General features: G+C 40.1%; 1 protein-coding gene across 10 annotated transcripts in view; it reads right to left on the bottom strand.

The window, feature by feature from the left end:
* EYA1 (EYA transcriptional coactivator and phosphatase 1) overlaps positions 1-20,404 on the bottom strand; it is a 167,847-nt gene that overhangs the window by 134,585 nt on the left and 12,858 nt on the right. For 9 of the 10 annotated variants that reach the window (XM_056333201.1, XM_056333199.1, XM_056333196.1 and 6 more), the window contains exon 2: positions 19,977-20,086. The exons of the other annotated variant lie outside the window; for it this stretch is intronic. In XM_056333201.1, coding sequence (XP_056189176.1) covers positions 19,977-20,009 — 33 coding nt within the window. In that variant the 5' untranslated portion in view covers positions 20,010-20,086. The remainder of the gene's footprint in view (positions 1-19,976; positions 20,087-20,404) is intronic. 10 annotated transcript variants of the gene reach the window in all.

Genomic DNA, 20,404 nt, shown 5'->3' with positions numbered 1-20,404 from the left:
TGGGGGTACCTGGCAGAGTTTTTGAACATGAGCTAGCAGAAGTGAAGGCCAAAGCATATGGGGCTGTATTAGCAAAAGTGCAAGCAGCAGATAAGAGAAAGTTATTTTTTCACTCTGTTTGGTACTTGAGAGACCATGTCTGGAGTACTGTGTCTAGTTTTGGACTTCCCAGTATAACAGAGACATTGCTGTATTGTAATGAGACCAAAGAGAAGGCTATCAAGAAGATTAGGGGCACGTGGCATATGAGGACAGGCTGAGAGAAGTGGGTTTGATCAGCCTGAACAAGAGAAAGCTGACAGGAAATCTTACTGCTCTTTACATCTTCCTAGTGGGAAGATAAGGAGAAGATGAAGCCTGATTCTTCTTGGAGGTGTGCCTTGACAGGGTAAGAGACAACAAACACCAAGTCCAAAATGGGAAATTACATGGAAGGGCAAAATAAGTTCACCATGACAGTAGTGCAGCACCAGTTAAGCGTAACATAGAATGAAGAAACCAACCCCATAAAACTTGAGTTTTAAGCTGTTAATGCAAGTAGTAACCTATGGTTAGATGAAAGCACTGGAAAGCTGGAAAGCCTATTATGACAAGGTAGAACTTACTGAAACTGGGAGCATCAGTGCAAGCTACTTCTACTGTCACTTTGGTTTCTTGGCAAACTGAACACAATTTATCAGGGATACAAACGAATTTGTCAAAACCCATTTTCTTCTTTGTGGCAAATTTACAATTCTTTACTGTTCCACACTGGAATTTGCTATGACTGAATGGAAACTGCTCTCAGGAACACCTGGCATTATATATAGCAACACTGGCATAGCAAACGTTGGTCTCATCCTACAAATGTTTTTCGTGTGCATGAAGATCACTGTTCCAAAAAAATGTCTCTTTCCTCATAGCTTAATTAATGAACATAAATTACACAGTAAAAGAAATAACTTTCAATAGGAACATTAAAATATGACAACTGGCTATACAACCAGACATGTTTCTATTTAACACATCTGATGTAAGGAAGCTATTAATTTTCTAAATGCGTGGCCAAACTTCTTCGTAACACCTGACACAGCATTTTGCTAGGGTAATAAAAGAAAGCCTGACAGCTGCAATTTTCTAGAAATATGGATTAAGCCTTTCACTATGCTCTTGGGAAAGTTTTCTCTTCTATAAGCTTCTATAATTTGTTTTAAAATGGCTTGCTTCTGATCATTCAGACCCAGAATTCTCCTGCATCTGCTCCAGCTACAGCTTATTTTTTTGGCGTGTACATATCAAAAGCATTGGAAAACAAACATATATTCCTCTACATACTCTCTCTGACTTACACTACACTGCTTGTAAAATTATTTTGTTTAAAACATTTCTTTCAGGTACTTAGAACACCAAAGGTTACAGTAAAAATCATGCTGATATACTTGACCAATGCTTCCTCTAAAAAAAACCCAAATTATATTAACTGAAGGGGAAAACTGCAGTGAAAGTAACTGGCTTCCCCCTCTGAGAACGAGACGCACTGGTGCCTTGTGCCGTCTGGTGACAGGAACTAAATATATTATCTGCATTCTCCATGACATTCCACTTTGAACTTAACATGCCAGTAGTCATGGTACAAGTGAATGGACAGCTGCCATAAGGAAGGCATTTAATGTTTGAAACAAAGATTAATAGAGGAACCACATCTAAATATAAAATAAATATAAGAAATACATGTGGCAACTACCTTTATATTTATAATTTAAAAATAATTGTTCTAAAATTTGCATTGTTTAATGGCCCATCAAGTTACAAGATAATATATTCTTGCTACTATTAAAATTGCATCACGTAGCCCTCTGTTCATGTAGTATGACTTGTGCACAGTAGCAACAGCAAATCTCTAAAGTAAGTTTAATAACTTTGTCCTATTTTAGAAAGCGCTAAAGAATAAGTTTAAAATTTGCTTTATTTATCGTGGCATTTCCTTCATTTGCCTCTCAGTACCCCTTTGCATTAGTTAATTAAATTACTCAATAGACTAAAAAACTACAAAACATATTCTAGAATTTGGGTTATCACAAAATATTCCCACATTATATTCTGACCAGATGAGAACAAAGAAACGTGAAAACATTAAACAATGTCATTAAAATATGTGCTCAGTATTTTAAAATGTCAGTCTGCTATAGAAAATAATTGCTCTAGAATTTAAATAGTTCAAAAGCATACAATTTTTTGCAAAATGTAGAACAGTCATGACAAATTGTGTGTGCACTCACAAAGAGGAAGAAAATATACACAAATATATGCTTTAAGAGAAATTACTGCATTTACAGGGTGCAGGAGAAAATTCTGGATCAAATTCACAGCTGTAGCTGTGTGCACATAACTCCCACTCCCCCCACAGGGACAGATTATACAGTGTTCAAATCTAGACTCAGATCTTTATCACTGCAAAAGCACAGAGGTCAGTCCCCGTGTGCTTTGGATTCGCCCACTGGAATACAGTCGCTATGAGCTTTTACACAGAGATGTTCATAGGAATATTTTGAGCTTCATCATTTTCATTACTGAAAGCAAAAGCTTAAAGTATTTAATCTTTCATGTCTGGCACTCTCTCACTTGGCTTTCAAAAGGAAACACAAATTCAATACCCTGGACTGCAAGACACAGTGCTTGGTGCAACTTCTATACATAACACAAGTTTACTGCAACTAGCTCAAATTAATTAGACTAATATGATGAAAGGGAAAGCATTACTATTCCATTTTGCAGACAAAGAATAGTCAGAGACAGACTACATGGCATCACTACAGTCATTCAAGCAGTTTGCAGGACAGCCATGGAAAGGATTCCTAAATCCCAATGTCAGGTCAGCATCTTAACGGCAAAACCCTCCTTGCCACCTAAACATTATATCCAATTAGACAAGGACATCTCAAAGCAGAGGAATGTAATGTCTTTCTCACTGAAGTCTTAGATCTTTAAAAAGTGTCAACATAGCAATCATGAACCCCCTAGTGATGGTCTCAGCACAATGGGCTAACACAAAGATTTTGGATTAAACAGATCAGCTGTTACAGCCAGTTAACCCAGTCCTTCAGTTTTGACAGATTCAGGACTGTTAAAAATAACAAAGTTTTAAAACTCCTTTATGAACTTGAAAATGGAAGGCTGTGCTGAATGAAGATAATCTCTGGTTCGGAAGCCCAGCACCTGTGCTCCCCACAGTCAGTTTGTGATCCCAATGGTTCTCGTTTAGCATCCGTCCAAGAGCCTCTATAGCTCTGCTAACATCACCATCACACACTTCATCACAGCCAAGTTTATTTTTGTTGGCAGATCTACACAGGTCCTGTGTAACACTTCCTAGCACTTAATTCACTCAAATGTTACTTGTATACCTACAAATGACTCGCAGAAAACAAATGTTAAAGCACAAAATACATCGGGTTTGTCAGCACCACTTGTTTCTGACAGTTCTCTTTGATTTATAAACTTCACTCTCACAATTTCTCAGCGGGGTGCAACACTTACAGGCAGAATAATAATGCCCTCTAAATTTGTATCTCATGAGGATCTTGGATTAAAGATACTGAAGTGTGAAACATTTGCCAAGTAACCCTGTAAAAAGAAAAAATACTAAGACAAGAACTCTGTTACAGTGAATGCCATCTGTAATAAAAAGCATGGCAAAAGTTTGTAATCCTCTCTAGGTAACAGCAGTAACAACTACATAAAGCCTCCCACTGAGTTAGTTTGACACAAACTGTCCACAACTGCTCAGCAAAACCGAGAACACAACTTCTATTTCTAGCAGCTGTCTCTAACGCTGAAGCCCCGTGCACACTTTGGAGGGTATAATGTTTTCCTGCTTAGCCACTGACAATGAGAAACTAGAATGGCACAAAACATCAGTGGTTGAATAAGATGAGCGCAGAAAAAAAAATAAATCCCCAAAAGAGCACTCACTGGCCTTTAGACAAAAACAGCTGAGATCTACAAATTATTATTAGCACAAGCTGACAGTGAATGGGAAGAAAGCCAAAGGTGTACCAGTGGTTAAGGAAAGGACTCAGGATGACCTAAAAAGCATCAGTGTAAATCTGGCATTAGTGTGAAGTAAGAAAATAGTCGCAACACTCATCAGCAGAAGATAAGTGTATAATTGATACCTCTCAAAGTCATTCTCTGAAAATGTTTAAGATGCATTTTTAATTTTATGGCAGGTCATATAAGACTTGAGAGCTCACAGCCACAAATAACTTGTTAGGCATGAGCTGGTATGATCCTTGGTCATGAGGTGTTAACCTCAACTGAAAAAAATGACTGTCCTGTTCCTGTAAATGTGAAGACAAAGATGAGAGGTCAAAGGCTAGGAAAGGCAGGTGAGTGGAGGAGTTCTTTCACCTGGAGATAAAAGGAGGGAGCAAATTACTTGTCCTTCTTTCTTCCAAATTTACTTGGAAAATTTCTTCCAAATTTACTCTGTTACAGTTCAGAGTTACCTTCCACAGCACTTTACTACCCCCTCATGCATTACACCACACAGCACAGTTCTCACCTTCCTTCCCCACCTTTAACTCACTCACCACAGCCTCCTCCTGCACAACACCTCAAATGCCATAACATGCAGGTTAACAACTGTAAAACATGGGAGAATGGACATGACATGCTCTAAAAGGCCCAAGGAGTCAAAGGCATTAGCAAGACCCTTCTCACTACACGGTGACAAGCAGCCAATACATCTGGCATTGCATGTACAGAGAAGCCAGCACACACTCCACGACAACTATCCCCACACACTGTCTAAATCTTTAATAAAGAAGAGCAGTTAACACTTTGAAAATACTAAGGTATGACATACTGCTTTCCTTTTGCTAACACTTCTTACTCTTCCCACTTATATGCCGAAACATCTCATGGGGAAGGTCAAGAGGGGGATAAAGTATTTTTGTGGTGTCATTATAATCCAACTGTCATTGGATTAACTCTTCTCTGGATGAAGTACAGGAAGAGGCAGAAAAACAAGTTGGAACTGCCATATTGCTGGTGTCCTGTCTTCCATTATTGAAGATTAAAAAAAAAATACAAAAGAAGAGGGAAGCACAATTAAAAACTTAAAAAAAAAAAATACTAAAAGCTGCTTTTATGTCTCCTGCACACTTTTAATTGTAGTTTGTTGACCAGGTTGAGGTCATGATCTTATCAGCTCTTCTCAGATCCACCAAACTATGCTAGCATGAGACAGTGCAAGGCTTAGGGTTTTTTGCAGCTTTGCCAGTTAGGATCCACAACTGACTTGCTAAAGGAATCATGCTGGCTACTTAGGACATGGTTTTCTTCAACAGAAGGCAACAGAGATGGGAAGGATGAGCAATAAAGCGGAGGAAGGAAAGTAGAGCATGAGGTAAGAGCAGAACCCCACACGTGCACTCCAAGTGACTTGCTTGGGATTTATCCGAGGTGGGTAGGAGTGGTGATGCAGACTCTTCTCTGTCCCAAGCTCTAGGGTTTATCCAGCGACACTGCAGCAGGCACTGGCTCCAAGTGCGCACTGAAGCCAGAGTGGCTGAACGACCTGAGGCCTGAGGGTCAACAGATCTCACTGACAACTGATTTTTAACAACGGGAATAAAGCCCTGTATTAGAGCCAATCTTCAACTACTGCATCTGCTGAACTAAAAGAAAATTAAAAATAGTCACTGGCTTATTTATTAAGGGTATTGATTATATTTATCTTTCATAAAAACCATTAATAGGATCTTTTTTCAAAAAATTAAATTAGTAATTCAGCTCTCAGAAGGTGTTTTTAGAACAGAAAGGCTTACAACTAACATTTACTCTTCCATCATATCTTGCTATAAACTAAAATTGCCAATTCTTTAAGTGACAGCTTGCTTTTCTCTTTCCTCTCTGTGCCACCTACCAGAATCAGTCTTTGATCTTCCCCTAGATATAAACAATAACTATATATATATATATGCATAAAAATAAAATCACAGAGCTACTAATTGACCTTAAAATAATATTACGTAAATAATGGAATGTTTCCAAACATTGTCTTTTCTTGGTCAGGGAGGCACAGGTTCCAAAAAGAATGCAAAATATACAGCTGTGAATATGGAGTTTTGCTGGCAGGGTATGTCCCCACTCTCCTCACACCTAACTGTCTAACTCATCAGACCAAAAATCAGAACTTTCCAGAATTTTTCACTAGGAAGGAGAGAAAAAAGTTTTGCAGAAAGAGCTTTTAACAAAAGGATTAGATGGCAAAAGAAATGGGGGGGCAGGGTGCAGGGGGCTGGAGCGGGTGTTTCTCACCACCCTGACTATCCTACAACCCAAAGCAGGCAAAATAGAGTTTAAACCCAATCGCTGCCTGATTAGAGCTGGAATTCAAATTGCTCCTCTAGGAACGCATCCTCCCTCTTGATTTTCTGGAACAAGCTGCTTTCAAACCTTTCCTTCTGAGTACCTACAGGCAAGTGGGTAGGATACTCACTTGCAAGGGCAAGGTGTTCATTCACCTCTCTGCTCCGACCCAAGCTGTCAGTGATGACCACGCATCCCAGAGCACCATCAGCAGGGAACAGAGTGAAGAGAGGGGGTGGAATCACATCTTCCTGACTTGCAACTGATGCCAGCACCCCCAGTTGTTGGTTTTTGGGTCAAAAATATTAACCCAAATAAATACAAAGGAGTTTCAGCTTCAAAGCTATTCATTTTTTAAACTGAATACATTCAGTGAGAAATGTCCTGAATGTTTTTGCACCTAAAATAGATTATATTTTTCCAACCCCTTATTCCATCATTTTGATCTTATAGAGACAGGTTTTTTCCTGTATATCTTACCTCATTTACCCTAGTTCAGCACAGCTATACCAACACTTCTACTGTAATGAGCTCTGCTATTCAGCTCATGCATCAAATGTCTTGCATACTGTGTGAAAAGCAAAATTTTGTCACCTCAGTTCTCAGCTGGACATGGGAGCACTCCCTGGTGACAATCTCTTCGTCTTAACTGTTCAAACAACTCTTTCTAACAACAACAAATGCTTTACTCGGATCTCACCCTAGTGCTGTACTGTCACATCTGCACAGATTATAAAACGTCCCACTGTAAAAGTTACCACAGGTTCGTAAATTCTGTTCTCAGTCATTGGCACATCATGCACAAGCTTCACACATTGTCACAGGGTGCTCTGGCCTCACCTGGAATGCTTCTGAGAAACAAAAAAAAAAAACCAAACAAAAAAACTAAAGTGGAAAATCTCCCACAGATAAAGGAGATTTGTAAAGAGAATCTGCTGCTTCAACACCTAACAAAAAGTGTACTCCTCTTGTTTTGCAGCTTCGTCTCTGTAGTTGTTTACGCTGTAAGGAAATGGCCTCAAAAAGCATTGTAACCTCATTGTCCCTGACATCATTTGGAGAGTTCACCTTCAACAAAACAGGCAGCAGAACAAAATTTAAAAATTATTCATCCTGAATTTTTAAAAATGCTTCAGGGATGTTGAAATATCCTGCTGTTGTTGGTGGTGGTGGTTTAGCTTCGACAGAGAGAGAAGCCCCGTTTGCCCACGTGGCTGTTTTCCGTTGGGATGGGACGGCTGTGCTGAGCGGTGCCAGCCGTGGGGGCGGCAGCTGGGCACCTGCTGGGGCAGGAGGCACCACCACCCTTAGGCAGGAGCATGACTATGGCTGCCCACCCACAGGAACCACATCTCCAAAATCCTTCAAGAGCATGTTAGACAAACTAAAGTGGTTTCTAGGCTTCTAATTAAACTTTTAATAAGCCTGTGTGGGAGGTGACTTTCTGAAACATACAATTAAACAACAGAGAATTAGACCAACACTCACATTAGGAGGCCTTTGAATACCAGGACTCCTGTAGCATATAAACCAGGAAAAGTCACTAAACAAGTATTATATTCTAACACCAGGAATATTTTTTAACTTCCTAAGAAATAAGAAGTTCCAAAGGTGCAAATCTGTAATTTCTGGGAAGCTACGAAGCTTGCGTTTTGTAACTGTATCACCTGGAAGTCAACATGCAGTTCATGCCCCACATTTTATGGTTTTGTATTTTTATACGTTATACACACAATCCACAGACCTCACTAAACCAAAGACTTAGATATATAAAATAGCAAACACCACTTGTAAGAGGTAAATGATCTGCAACAGTACATTCACTCTACACTCTGCAAAGACAACAAAAGTACAAAAAGACAAAATTACTAAACAGGAGAATACAAGACTAATAAAATAAAAAGACACTGCAAGCAATTCTGAAGCTTGCACAAGGCCTCTAATACTATTTTAGATATCCCAGACACCTGCACAGGACTAGCTGACCTGTGCAGTGCTGCAGAAGACTCAGGCATGCTGGAGCTGACACCAAGGGTCCTAGACATTACACAGGCTGAGCGCCATACATTACAGCTAAATACCTGAAAGTGGGAAAGGGCTTATGTTCTGTAGATTCAAATGCAAACCCAGGAGAATCCATGACAAAAAAAAAAAAAAAAAAAAAAAAAAAAAAAAAAAAAACACCAAACCCTGAAAAACCATTTGTTACTGGCTCAGATTAATGTCAAAACTTAATGGAAAACTTGAAAAGCCAACATTTGTCTGTAGTAATAAAGGAATGCTCAGTCAAGACAGGGCCATTACAGAAAAGCTAAACGAATTAACCGCATGATACTCACTATGCAAGAAGAGAAGACCTTGACAACTCTAAACCAAAGTATTAGCAGAGGAAGCTTTGGGGTAGATTAACAAAATGAAGAGGCACAAAACACCCAGACCCAAGAGTTCACCCAAGAGCTCTAAAACAATGGAAGCACAATCAAATCAGCTGCTATAATAAACAAGAGAATTGGTAGGCACATGGGAATATGATGTAATGGGGAAGAGAAAGCATGGCTTTGTAAAGAGAAGTCATAACTTCAAGATTACTAGCGTTTCTGTAAGGAGTTAACGATTATTTGGATAAGGATGATTTGCTTAATGTAGTATATTTAGATTTCTGAAAAGCTCTCACAAGCCAAAAGCTCTTAAACAATTTGTCACAAGGTAAAATAAAAGGTCTGTCATGAATTACTATTTAAAGGATGGAACAGAATGAGTGGGCAGTTTTCACAACATTACTAGTGGAATTCCAAAGTGACCTCTCTATTATACATAAATGCCCTGGAAGAGACAGCAAACAGCAAGCTTATAAATTTGCTAAACTATTTGGGCCAGCTCAAAGTAAAGCTGCCTAAAAGAACTGCCATCATGGTGACAAGCACCAGTGAAATTCTGTATTGATAAATGCAAAGTCAAAGGCAACTCAAACTGAGGAATGGCAAGGATAAGTGCTAAATTAACTATTGTTCCCACGGAAGAGATCATAGAATTGTTGCCAATAATTTTCTGAAAACAACAGCTCAGTGGCCAGTAGCAGTCAAAAGGGTGGATATAGTGTTAAATTTTTTTTAGGAAAGAAAGACAGAGTAAAACAGGCAACACCATAAAGCCAGAGTGCTCACATCTTGAATCCCTCACATGAAGATCAGCAGCAGCCTCAGGAAAAAACCGAGCCTCTTCAGCTTGGAAGAGATACCTCAGAGTCAGGAAAACAAGTGTCTACCGAATCAGGAATGAGACTGCAGTAACTGAACAGAGACTGACAATTCATTATTTCTCATATCAGGAAAAGTCAACACCCCCGTGTTTTTGCTGCAGTTATTAGGCAGCAAGCATAAAAGCACAAAAAGACCTCCTTAGAAAACTCGTAAACTTGTGGAACTCATTGCTACAGAGGCTCAAAGCATAAACATGTCTCAGTAAAAGTAAGTTCATGAAGGACAGCATTAATTACACAACGGTTTGGATGTATCTACCATCCTATCAAAGGCAGGATTTTGCTCTATTTCTCCTACTCTCTTTAAAGGTCTGCCGCTGGTCCCTGTTAGACATAGAACAGTAAGCAAAGTTATGTTGTTTAGCCCTATCTAGTGGCACTTACATACCTTTCCCTCTTGTCTGCCAGTCCATATCTGAGTGTTCTTCAGGCTGTCATACACGGCTCCTGTTTTCCAGTCCAGCCCCCAAAGTGTTTGCTTCTGAGTAGCTATTGCCTTTAACTCTCCTTAGTCAGACCAAAATACTGTCAAATGAATCAGACTCATTGGAGATAATTATTTTGCAGGTGGAGGAGAAATTGAGAAGATGGAGAGTCCAGCTACCAAGAAGTGGCAGATACTCTTTGCTCCGGACGACCAAAAGTGATGCGATACTGGCAAATAAGACAGTCTTTGAGCAACAATAAACAAGACAAGCTAAGAACAGAAAGAGCTGGTCTCCAGTACTGCAAGGATTTGGCAGTGTGCTTGTCTTCTGTTTATAGAAAGCGTAATGGCAGCGTACAGCCCTTCCAGGGACTGAGCAGAGGATTTATGCAGTGTCTGCACTATATAAACCTGCTTGATGTGCCACTTAGTTTTTACAATGCCTTACTAAAACCAGAGTAAAATAAAGCATAGATCTTACACCTTCTCCCTTTCCAAAATATTGTTGCAAATGACACAAATCTGATGTACCTATCAGCCTAAATAAACCTTGCTCCTAAAAAAGCTAATGCTTCAAACTAGAGTAGAAAAATAGAGGTGAAACAAGCCATCCCTAAATTTAGATTCTTTTTTTATGTACAAATAACTGAAGGTGAAAGCAAGGCATATAAGCATTTAACTAGTTGATCCTGAATACAGAGATACTTTTAGATCTTTTAAATTATTTACAGGCCTAAAAGGGTGGTCAAACATGAAAAATATGTCCAATTATTAAGAATAAAAATAAAATAAAAAATAGATCGTGCTTACTTTCCTAAAAATACCTACAGTACTAAACACACATTCAGCAAGAGCAAATGCCTGAATCTACAAGCACCCAAGCAATGCTTACTCTAAAAGCTATCTTTTAATCCCCATTTTTCCCAAATGTAACTTATATTTTAAAATTACTCTGCTTATATTTTGAAATGTCCTCTGCATGAGGACAGTGTGAAACTGTGCCTGAAATTACTTACTCTCCTACTTGACTCTTTCAAAACAGATTGAGAAAAGAATAAGATATTTTTTATCTTCAAGCAATTTCATTCACTGACTCATGACCGTTAACAACACTTATAACTCTGCAAATTATAATCAGGATAATCAAATCCTGTGCTTCAGGGTACGAGCTGATCACCACAGGAGCTGGAAAGAGATTTTCTCCCATCTGCTGCACTATGCAGTTGCATAGGTGCATTGTTGGTACAATGGAAAGTTCACCCTATGTGAATGCTGGTGGCAGAGTATAAGGCTCTGAATGCCAAAATGTCAGAATAACAAATTCTACATGATTGATGAGAAATCCCTACAAAGCCACCCCACTCGCTGCCAGGCTCTGCTGCTGTGCTATGCACACGGACTGCAAGACCTGTGAGTCTGTGACTTCTAGGACAGTCTAGACAACACTGCTAAAGCACAGCAGACAGAAACAGAGAAGCATCTCTTTCCTACAAACCCTGAACTTTAATTCCTCCTGTTGTAAACAGGTCCTTGACTGACTAATCTTACCCCCAGCAAATATAATTTGATTTTACCGTAGCCATATATGTAAACATAATATGAGAAAATCATGGCATTAACATTATTAACTACTAACAAAATTATATTCCTCAAGTAAAAGCTGGAACATAACTTAATTTAATCTAATACATTCCATGCACACAGACACACATAGACACACATCTATACACTCACATCAAAATAACATTAATTTAAACATCATGTTTCTGAAATCCACTAATCTGAGGTCAGTATATGGAAGATTGAAAACTGCACTTAAATAGGATTCCTCTGTCACTCTATCATATTTATCCATTACCGGAGGACAATACTAAGCACACATATTTCAGAGAAATCTGAAATCGGGAGGAACTTGTATTTCAGTATCCCATGTAAAATAACAAACCAAAACTAGGAGTCTGCTGTGTATGTAGGGGTGATACCAGCAAAAGCTATAGCCTAACCAAGTACCACAGGGCTCGAAGTGTCAACTTTAAACCGCCAGCTTAAAATTGCTATCCATAAAGTTGTCAGGACACAGAGGTGAGCCCCACAGCAATGCTCTACGGATCCCTAAGACTTCACCAGAGCTAAGTGCTCCGGAGCTGACACTCACCCTCCCCCTTAACCGTGAGTGTTACATCTTTACAGCTCCCAAGAACCACCAAAGATGTCAGAAGGAAAAGGGGGAGTTGGTGACCGAAATTCTTGCCAAAATACTGTTTTGAGGAAACATACTTCTATTAATCATGGGTAGAGAAGCTTCACTACTGGCTTAGCAATTCCTCCTTACAGACCACGCTTTCTGCTAGGAAACTCCAGCTTACCTGTGAGTCAATGTCATGGGGACAAAGCTGCGAGCTGGAGTTGGTTTGTGTCATTGGTGTTGCTAAACACAGGGCTGGACCTACCACATACATCTGCATGGTAAATTTGAAACAAAATTTACAAGAGCATGTCTCTAAAGAAGTTGCGGCAACCTGTGAGATTGCTCCATACTATCTTTAAGATAAACATTCCAGGAGCTGAACATGAAGTAGCTGATCTGTAATGTTTTCGTTTTGTTCCTAAATATTCACATTCTCTCTCTCTCTCTCCCCCTAGCAGTTTTCATAGAAAAGTGTTTTTATGTATGCGTCAAAATACCCTCTTTTTGTCTGCAAGACTACTTTAGACTAGAAAATTCATTTTTAAATGATACTTATTTCCACATTTAATCAAATGGCACCAGGACAGGGGGTGTAAGAAAACAGGTATGGCATGGAAGTCTTGGCATCTGATTGAGTATCCCAGCTTTTGAAGCAACAGAAACACATCCTTCTAATTAAAAATGATTGCTTCAAGAAAAACAATGTGTACTTAAGAACAGTGTTTCAGGTAGTTCATTTAATATTGCACAGATACACTCCATACCAAAGTTTTGCTACAAAACTGAAATTCAAAAAACAGTTTAGGTATGTGCGCGTGTAAGTAAAGCAGTGCATGCATGACTGGGTGTGTAAATACTATATACCCAGACACAAACCCTCAATGCATTGAGTAAATTTCAGCTCTCTACCTTAGTCCTCAATTCTGAGTCTGGTTACCTTCCGGATTGCTAAGTCTTTCTAAATTAGAACAAGCAATTTCTCTTTGTTTTACCTAATATTTGAAAATGGCAAAAAAGTCCCATGGGTCACTGAAAATTATCCCTTCATTCCTGCCGCCTGTTTCAAGTCAGTCAAAACATTCCAGACTTCAAAAGGGGGCTTTGCCTGCTTAGGCCATTTTGGTGTCCTTCTATGGTTGGCCTATGAGGGATTGGTTATTTGGATAAATTAGTTTGTGGAGCCTGCTGGCCTTCTAGAAGACCTCAGTGTCTGACTGCAAATTAGTTCTACCGAACATGTAGAAATCCCTGGGCAGACGAGAAGAAATAAATGGTGATAAAATCTAATACTACAATGTTTGTAATGTGATTTTATTCTGCTCTGTAGCTTGTAAGCAAAGCTAATGTTGAATTAAAAATTTTAAAATATAAAAATGTCCATGAAAGCACAAAATCAGATCAGTATCCGAGTCACAGCAGAGAAGGCTGGATGCCAACTTTAAAGTTAAGCTTCCAGCAGGAATCTTTTACAAGAACAAACAAAAAACCTCCTGGTTTTCCACAAAATCAAGTAGGTATTTACATTACGGATGCACCCCCGCTTAAGCCAGGAAGTCACACAGTTGAATTCTGCTGGAGCTTGGGCTGTGAATAAACTGCTATGCAGTCTTTTAGTGCATAGTTGTACAACTGCCTAAGGAGAGTTTATCCTTAAGGAAGAAAAGTCAGAGAGCCAAAACTAACAAACATGGCTCCTCAAGCGGAACAATGGTCCAGAAAACCTAGTAAAAAAGAAAATAAACTTCACTAGCAGTTTGCTTTTTACTGTTAAGGGCTAAGCTACAACTTCATCGAGATTTTCAAGAAGAGACTTCACGCAGAACAGTATACATACAGTGCATGTATATACCAGCTGGAAAGAGTCAGATGGATTGTGTACTTTTTATATACCCATTATATACCTGTTTTTATAAGGTGATTAAAAATGCCTCACACTGTAACAAGGACAAAGATCCAATTATCTGAGGAAAAGAGGATTTGTAGCCAAATCAGTGGTGGCATCTGTTGACAGACCAGACGAAGTCCTTGCAAGGTCTCTGTCCTGCTCCTAAAGCTGGGACCATAAGGTCAGCGCTGATGTGCAGCATGTGAGGAAAACACATCAAGAGTTACACTGGCAGTGGGATAAGCTGCCATTATCATTGGCAGAAAATAACAAATGCTCATTAAAAATAAGAGTCCCAATGAATGCTATGTCTAGGCTCTGGTTCTGCAAAGATGAATATGCCCAACACTACAAGCTGTGGGTAGAAGTACTTCTGCCAGTGCTGCAAGCATCGTTGTCTATGGCGCTGCAGGGTTTCTGCCACAAGCTACGAAAAGTATGTTTCAAGTAACAAGGATTCCTCCACGGTGTTACTGCAAACCCCGCTGAATGAATAGTTTGTAGCAAATAAGGTACGTTCTTCAAACTGTCCACAGCTTACAATTTCAGGAGTATTTTCAGTATTTTTAAAGAAAAAAAAATTCTACTTATTTTCTACTATAGTAGAAAAAATTCTACTATACTACTGATAGAGCAGTTACCATAGACTGTCTAGCAGCAGCTCATTTCAGTTTGGTGAATTTAAATACATCAGCTAGTTCGGGGTGTTCACTATTTTTGACACTTACTGAGTGTTGTAAGTGGGTTTTGTGGCTTATGTTTCCAATATCCTACCAACTGCAGATAGAGGGGGGAAGAGGAGTGAATGGGAAGGGTGCGGGCAACCACAGTTTGTAGGCTTAGTTACAGATTGCAATTGCATGGTGCTTGTTGGTTATTGCCTTGCAGAGCCTTCCATAAGGGAAGCGCTACACATTTCTTCAGACTAGCAAGGGAACGCAGAAGCGAGTAAGTACAGTGCTGTGCCAGCCGTGCAGAGAAACTGAGGTAGCACCAATATACATGACTGCCACAGGTGACGATGCTATGAGTTTTCAACCAACAGTAAACCACTTGCATTTTCACCCATTTTCCTCATAGACTTTGCTCCCTAATGGGACAAACAGGTAATGTGACAGCAGGACAAACACACTGCCCGCGATGCTGTTCAAATCCAGAGGTCTGGCTGTCACCAGCCATGCCCACAGGCACAGCCATGCCACCACTGTGGTGATGGTCCCTGAAACCGCTCCGGGGCTGGAGAGCCACGCTGCCGAATCCCAGCTCGCCTGGAAACAAAATGAACCTCCTAGCCCTTCTGGTAGCTAAGATAACCTTGAAAATGTGAAGGGATTGTAACTCGATGCCTCGGCAAGGCTGCGAGGAGCCTGGAACAAAGAGGGAGAGATGTGAACTGCCCCAGCCCTGCTCTCTGGGCCCCATGGACTCAGCATTTCTGTGGTCGTGGAGTCTGGCGTTTTTCCAAGATTCCACAGAATCTCGCATGTTTGCTGCAAAATTCATTATTTTGCTGCAGCCAGGTGCTGGATGTTTTTTGGGTTGGGTTCCCCCACCCCACCCCCCTCCACCGTTTTTCTTGCTGAAACCAGCAACTCGCTCTGTGTCTTTCCACTAGCGGAGGCATGAGGTGAATTGTCGGTGCAAGTGCCGCTCTCCAACCCATGGCACGGGGCGAGCAGGAGAGCAGTGTCCGGCGAGCAGCAGGGAGGAGCAAGGAGCTGGAGGTATGCACCCGCCTGCCCAAAGCGCCGCCCGCCAGCTGAGGTCTGGGGGCTGCGGGGGGAACCGGAGAAGATTAACTGCTGAAGCAGATGAGGAGCACCTCCTTTCTTGGCTCATTGGGTACGCGCTGTTTGGATCTAACTTGACTGCTGAGAGGGCCTCTGAGTCTTCGCTCTGTTTTCCATATGGGCAAAGTCCACCATCAAAAATACTCAATGCTGAAAATACCTCTTGGTGTACAATTTTGCAATGAGAATTTTCAACTGTAAGCTTGGACGGGGTAGGAATGAAAAGCATTTTATGCTATATAATAACCTAATATTGCTACCAAAAACAGACTGATGGTGAAGAAATACCCTCCAAAATATTCCCAGAGGGTTAGTAATTGCTGTAAACATGCTCATATTTACTTGTGAAAACTTCCTTGTGCTGAAGCTTGCAATAAAAAAAACCCACCACATGTATTTTTTAAAAATCAAAAGGCAAATCAAATGAAATAAAATACTTGCTTACCTCTACAACGCCCTTTTGGAGGTTTTTTAAAAGTTGTCATCAGCGTACCTCTAACCCAGGTATATACCTACACCAAGCATATCACACCAGAATCTTCTGATTATCAGTGTTTGTCACGTTTCTAGGGCTTCTAGAGGGTTTCCAGGGCAACACATTCACGCCAAAGCCAAGTTCGGGACTGGCAGCGATTTAGCCTATCACAAATGTAAGCCACAACAATTTTACAGCAATTTTTGGAAATCGATTTGGTATAAGATGTACTGTTACCCATTCTCAGTTTCCCTACAATCAGAATTTCTCTAACATCCAAACTGACGTTTTCTAAAATTTTTAAAACAAGATGTGGTTCGTTCTTCTCAGGCATGTGTGAGCAGTGGGACTCATTGCAAATGACTGGCAGGCAGAAAAGCCCCCTCAAGCTGGTGAAGAACTGGGCTTACAAACTCAAATGGAGATTGGAGCACCAGTATATCAAATCTGGGGTGAGATGCAACCCTAGGCATGGCACTTCAAGGTGTAAACATGCCGGCTATGTATCAGACCTGCAGATTTCAGTAGCAAGCCAAATATTACTTTGCTAGTGTTTGCTCCAAAGTCAATCAAGTGAAGAAAAACACCCACAGGAAGATGGGTGAGGTGAGCAGCACAGCATTTTGACAATCTTTGAGAAGAAACACCCCAGTCACTGAGGCAGCCCAGTTGTATGAATTTACAACAACCTGGTTATCATTGAGATCTCTGCTTCACTGACAAATAGGGTTGAAATCAACAACCAATTTACTAATAAAGAAATACAGATTAAAAATAATGGACCACTTGTTTTAGCTTGATAAAACACCTGTGGACCATCTTTAACAGGTGCATAAATCATTAGCAAGCAAGCCTTTTTTGGACTTGGAAAGAAAGAAACTGAACATCGGTGACTTTTTCAGGGAGCATAACACACTGATATCCTCTGTCTAGCCAGCCCCAAATCTGTGTTAAACACTTCTTTCTCAGACACCTAGTAACAGAAAGGCAGGGGCAGATGTAGCATTCAAGTTTGCAGGCACAAGTTTGCAAATCAGGTCCCACAGAATGTGAACCAAACACAAGACAGCACCATTAGAACAATTTCTCCAAGTGATTAAAGTGTTGCTTAGATGCTAAAATCCCCTCTCAGATGTATGAATGTAACAGAGAGCAGACGTTACCCTACTGGGCTTATTATGACATCCTCTTGTACATGTCAACATTGACGGGCTGCATTCCCACTCTTTCTCAACAGAGAAATCTTGGTCAAAGACATTGGCAAAGTACTTACTCATCTACTCTTAGTCTTGTCTGACAAAGTTTTTTCATTTTCCTTTCCTTTCTCCTTCTCCTTCTCTGGTACTGGCTCTGTTACCCATCCAGCTCTATCTTTCAAAAACATTATACACCTTCGATTCTCAATTGTTGAATAAAGCTCCTCCCTTACCCACGTGTCCCTGAAATTGCTTCCACAGCATAGTTTGCATTGGCCAGTTCCAAATTTAAAGTACCTCTCAGCTGGCACTCGTAGAAAAGTTATCCTCTTTTCCTATGGACTACCACCAGGTTTTAAGAGTCATAACGTGTTTGGGATCTTAAATCCCAACAGCTTTTGGTTTCTGTGTTGTAATTGAAGAGTGTTAATCTATCCCTTACCCTTGCTCTCTTTCTTTCTTTCTTTCTTGTATGCACACACACAGAGCAGAATAAACAAAGTGTTCACACCATCTTCTTTATTTTCATTGAGACTATTTTTTGCTTTCTGACTACTGCTTTTAAGAAATCTCCATGTTGGTCAACTGACTGATGCGAATGCAGCAGCCTGTCCAATTATGAATGAACGGAAGTGAGACCTAATTGCAGGACTTGATTCACAGGTTTAATACCCCAATTTTAAACCTACCAAATGACACAGCAAGCAGAAGAGTCACACCTCACAGTGGTACATCCCCTGTGTCACATACCTTTGGGCCATTCAGTCCTTGCCGTTACAGAAGCCTAAGTGCTTGTCAATGCAGCAAGGCTATTCAGCAGTTACTGGTTTAGATGTTGATAATCTGGATAGCATCCATGCCTACCACCCACTTGCACGATGTGAAAAGAAAGCCTGAGCAGATTAAGTGTTTTACAGGCTCTCTGGACTAAGTGGTGACAAAAAGGAATGGAATGAATAACCCCGACAGGAGTGCTGGTGGTGCCAAACTATGAACAAATATTTCCCTTAATACTCCTGTTATGACAAGTGATAGTCACATTTGTCAACATACAGCTCCAGCATACAATTATCCGACCCAAACCCACAGCAGCACCCAAAGCCCAGCCTATGCCAGACATACAGAGAGGCAGTATTGCCATGGAAGCCACAGAAAATCCCCACAGTGTTGGGAAAAGGCTTTTCAAGCGTAGAGGAAAGCCTGAGCCTGCGGAGAACAAGGGGACTGAGCCTGGGTGGTGCTGAAAACTCTGGGACTACAACTACAAACAGGACCATCCCTGTTTAGCACCAGGCAGTAACCATGGCCACCCCCCTTCTCTAGGAGTGAATTGGTCCTTTCCACACATTGCTGTAGCAGCGATGGATAAATACCCAAATGTACGCATAGAGACAGACTGTGGAACAAATGAACATTGGAAAATAATCAAAGCCATATTGCTTCAGACAGTAAAAATGACACTAGAGGAGAAGCATAACAAAAACATGCAACACAACAGGCTTATTATTAGGTGCCTTGGTTCTTTCTCCTCTGTTGCTATGTGAAAAACTAACACAAGCATTGGCGAAACTGGATATACAGAGGCAGAGATGATGCAGAGTACCGTCAAATGTAGAAAATAAACAAACCAGAAGAAAAGTGCAGGAAAAAAAATCTAATCAAATTTACTAAATAGTAGGTTTTGGAGTTATTTTACAACTGGTAAAAATAAGGAAATTTCATTGTGCACTGTTTCTGTTAAAACAATCCAGAATAAAAACATATATGTAGCATTTTGATGTTCACCGAGTGCCAAGAATGATATCACAAACTAAACTAACAAATCTGTAACAGACACTAATCATTTGACCGTGCATGAAATATTATTTTAAAAACATTATTAACCGTGTCTGATAGTTTGCAAAATTTCTCACTATTATGACTTTATAAACAGGCATTTACAAGAAACAGCAATGCTGCTAAAGACACTTTTTTTTAAAGAAACAGATATTGCTACTATTCATAAGACTGCAGCTAGGAGTTGCACCCGCTTCTCCCAGAGGCTGTACTTGCCTATGTTCACACAGGCGAAGAGAAATAACTTCAAATAATGGGATGAAAAGTCTCTAACAGACCAAACTGTTAGCAACAGAAATGCCAGCAAGTCGAATATTTCTTAAGGAAAGTAAAAACCATCATTTTGTAATATGAATCATTAAAGACAAACATTTTTAGATCTATACCTATTTTCTGTAGCTTTAGCATAAGCCTCCACCTCTCAATGAATTTCACCGCTCACTGCTTCCAATCACTAGAAGTGCATGTAGTTTTCTAAAATTTTCCAGCCACTTGGTTACAACAAAAGTAATTACCATTTTAAAAGCCATAACTTTTTTCTCAGGACTGACAAGTTGTTTACTTACAGACTTCCCATTTATTCCCTGGGGGTCTTCCATTGAAGATTTCTTCTTCCAAATTATATATGGACTATTATTTACAGTGGGGTTCAGGGAGTCCTAGTACACACACATACCTGTGGAAAAGACAGCACCACATTGCTGTGTTAATGTGTTGGCATGAAGTTAAGAGATGATCTTTACATCTGCATCTTTCCATTAGCTAACGAAACAAGTTAGAAGCCGTTAGCTTTGATGAAATGAATTAATCTTAAAAATAAATATATAGTTGAGCTGTTTATTGCAAATCCACATGAGCCAAAAGCAGGCAGCAAGAGCTCCGCTGTGCTCGCTGTCAGCAGACAAATAAAAGGCAGCCAGGAACTCTTCTACTGCTGCTTCTTCTGTGCCAACAACATATCTTCTTTTTTTCTTCTTTTTTTTTTTTGTGTGTA

Source organism: Falco biarmicus, chromosome 3 (genome assembly GCF_023638135.1).
Source record: "Falco biarmicus isolate bFalBia1 chromosome 3, bFalBia1.pri, whole genome shotgun sequence".
NCBI classification, from domain to species: Eukaryota; Metazoa; Chordata; class Aves; order Falconiformes; family Falconidae; genus Falco; species Falco biarmicus.
Note: the sequence above shows the minus strand (reverse complement) of the source record. Positions and strands in the feature narration are given on the sequence as shown.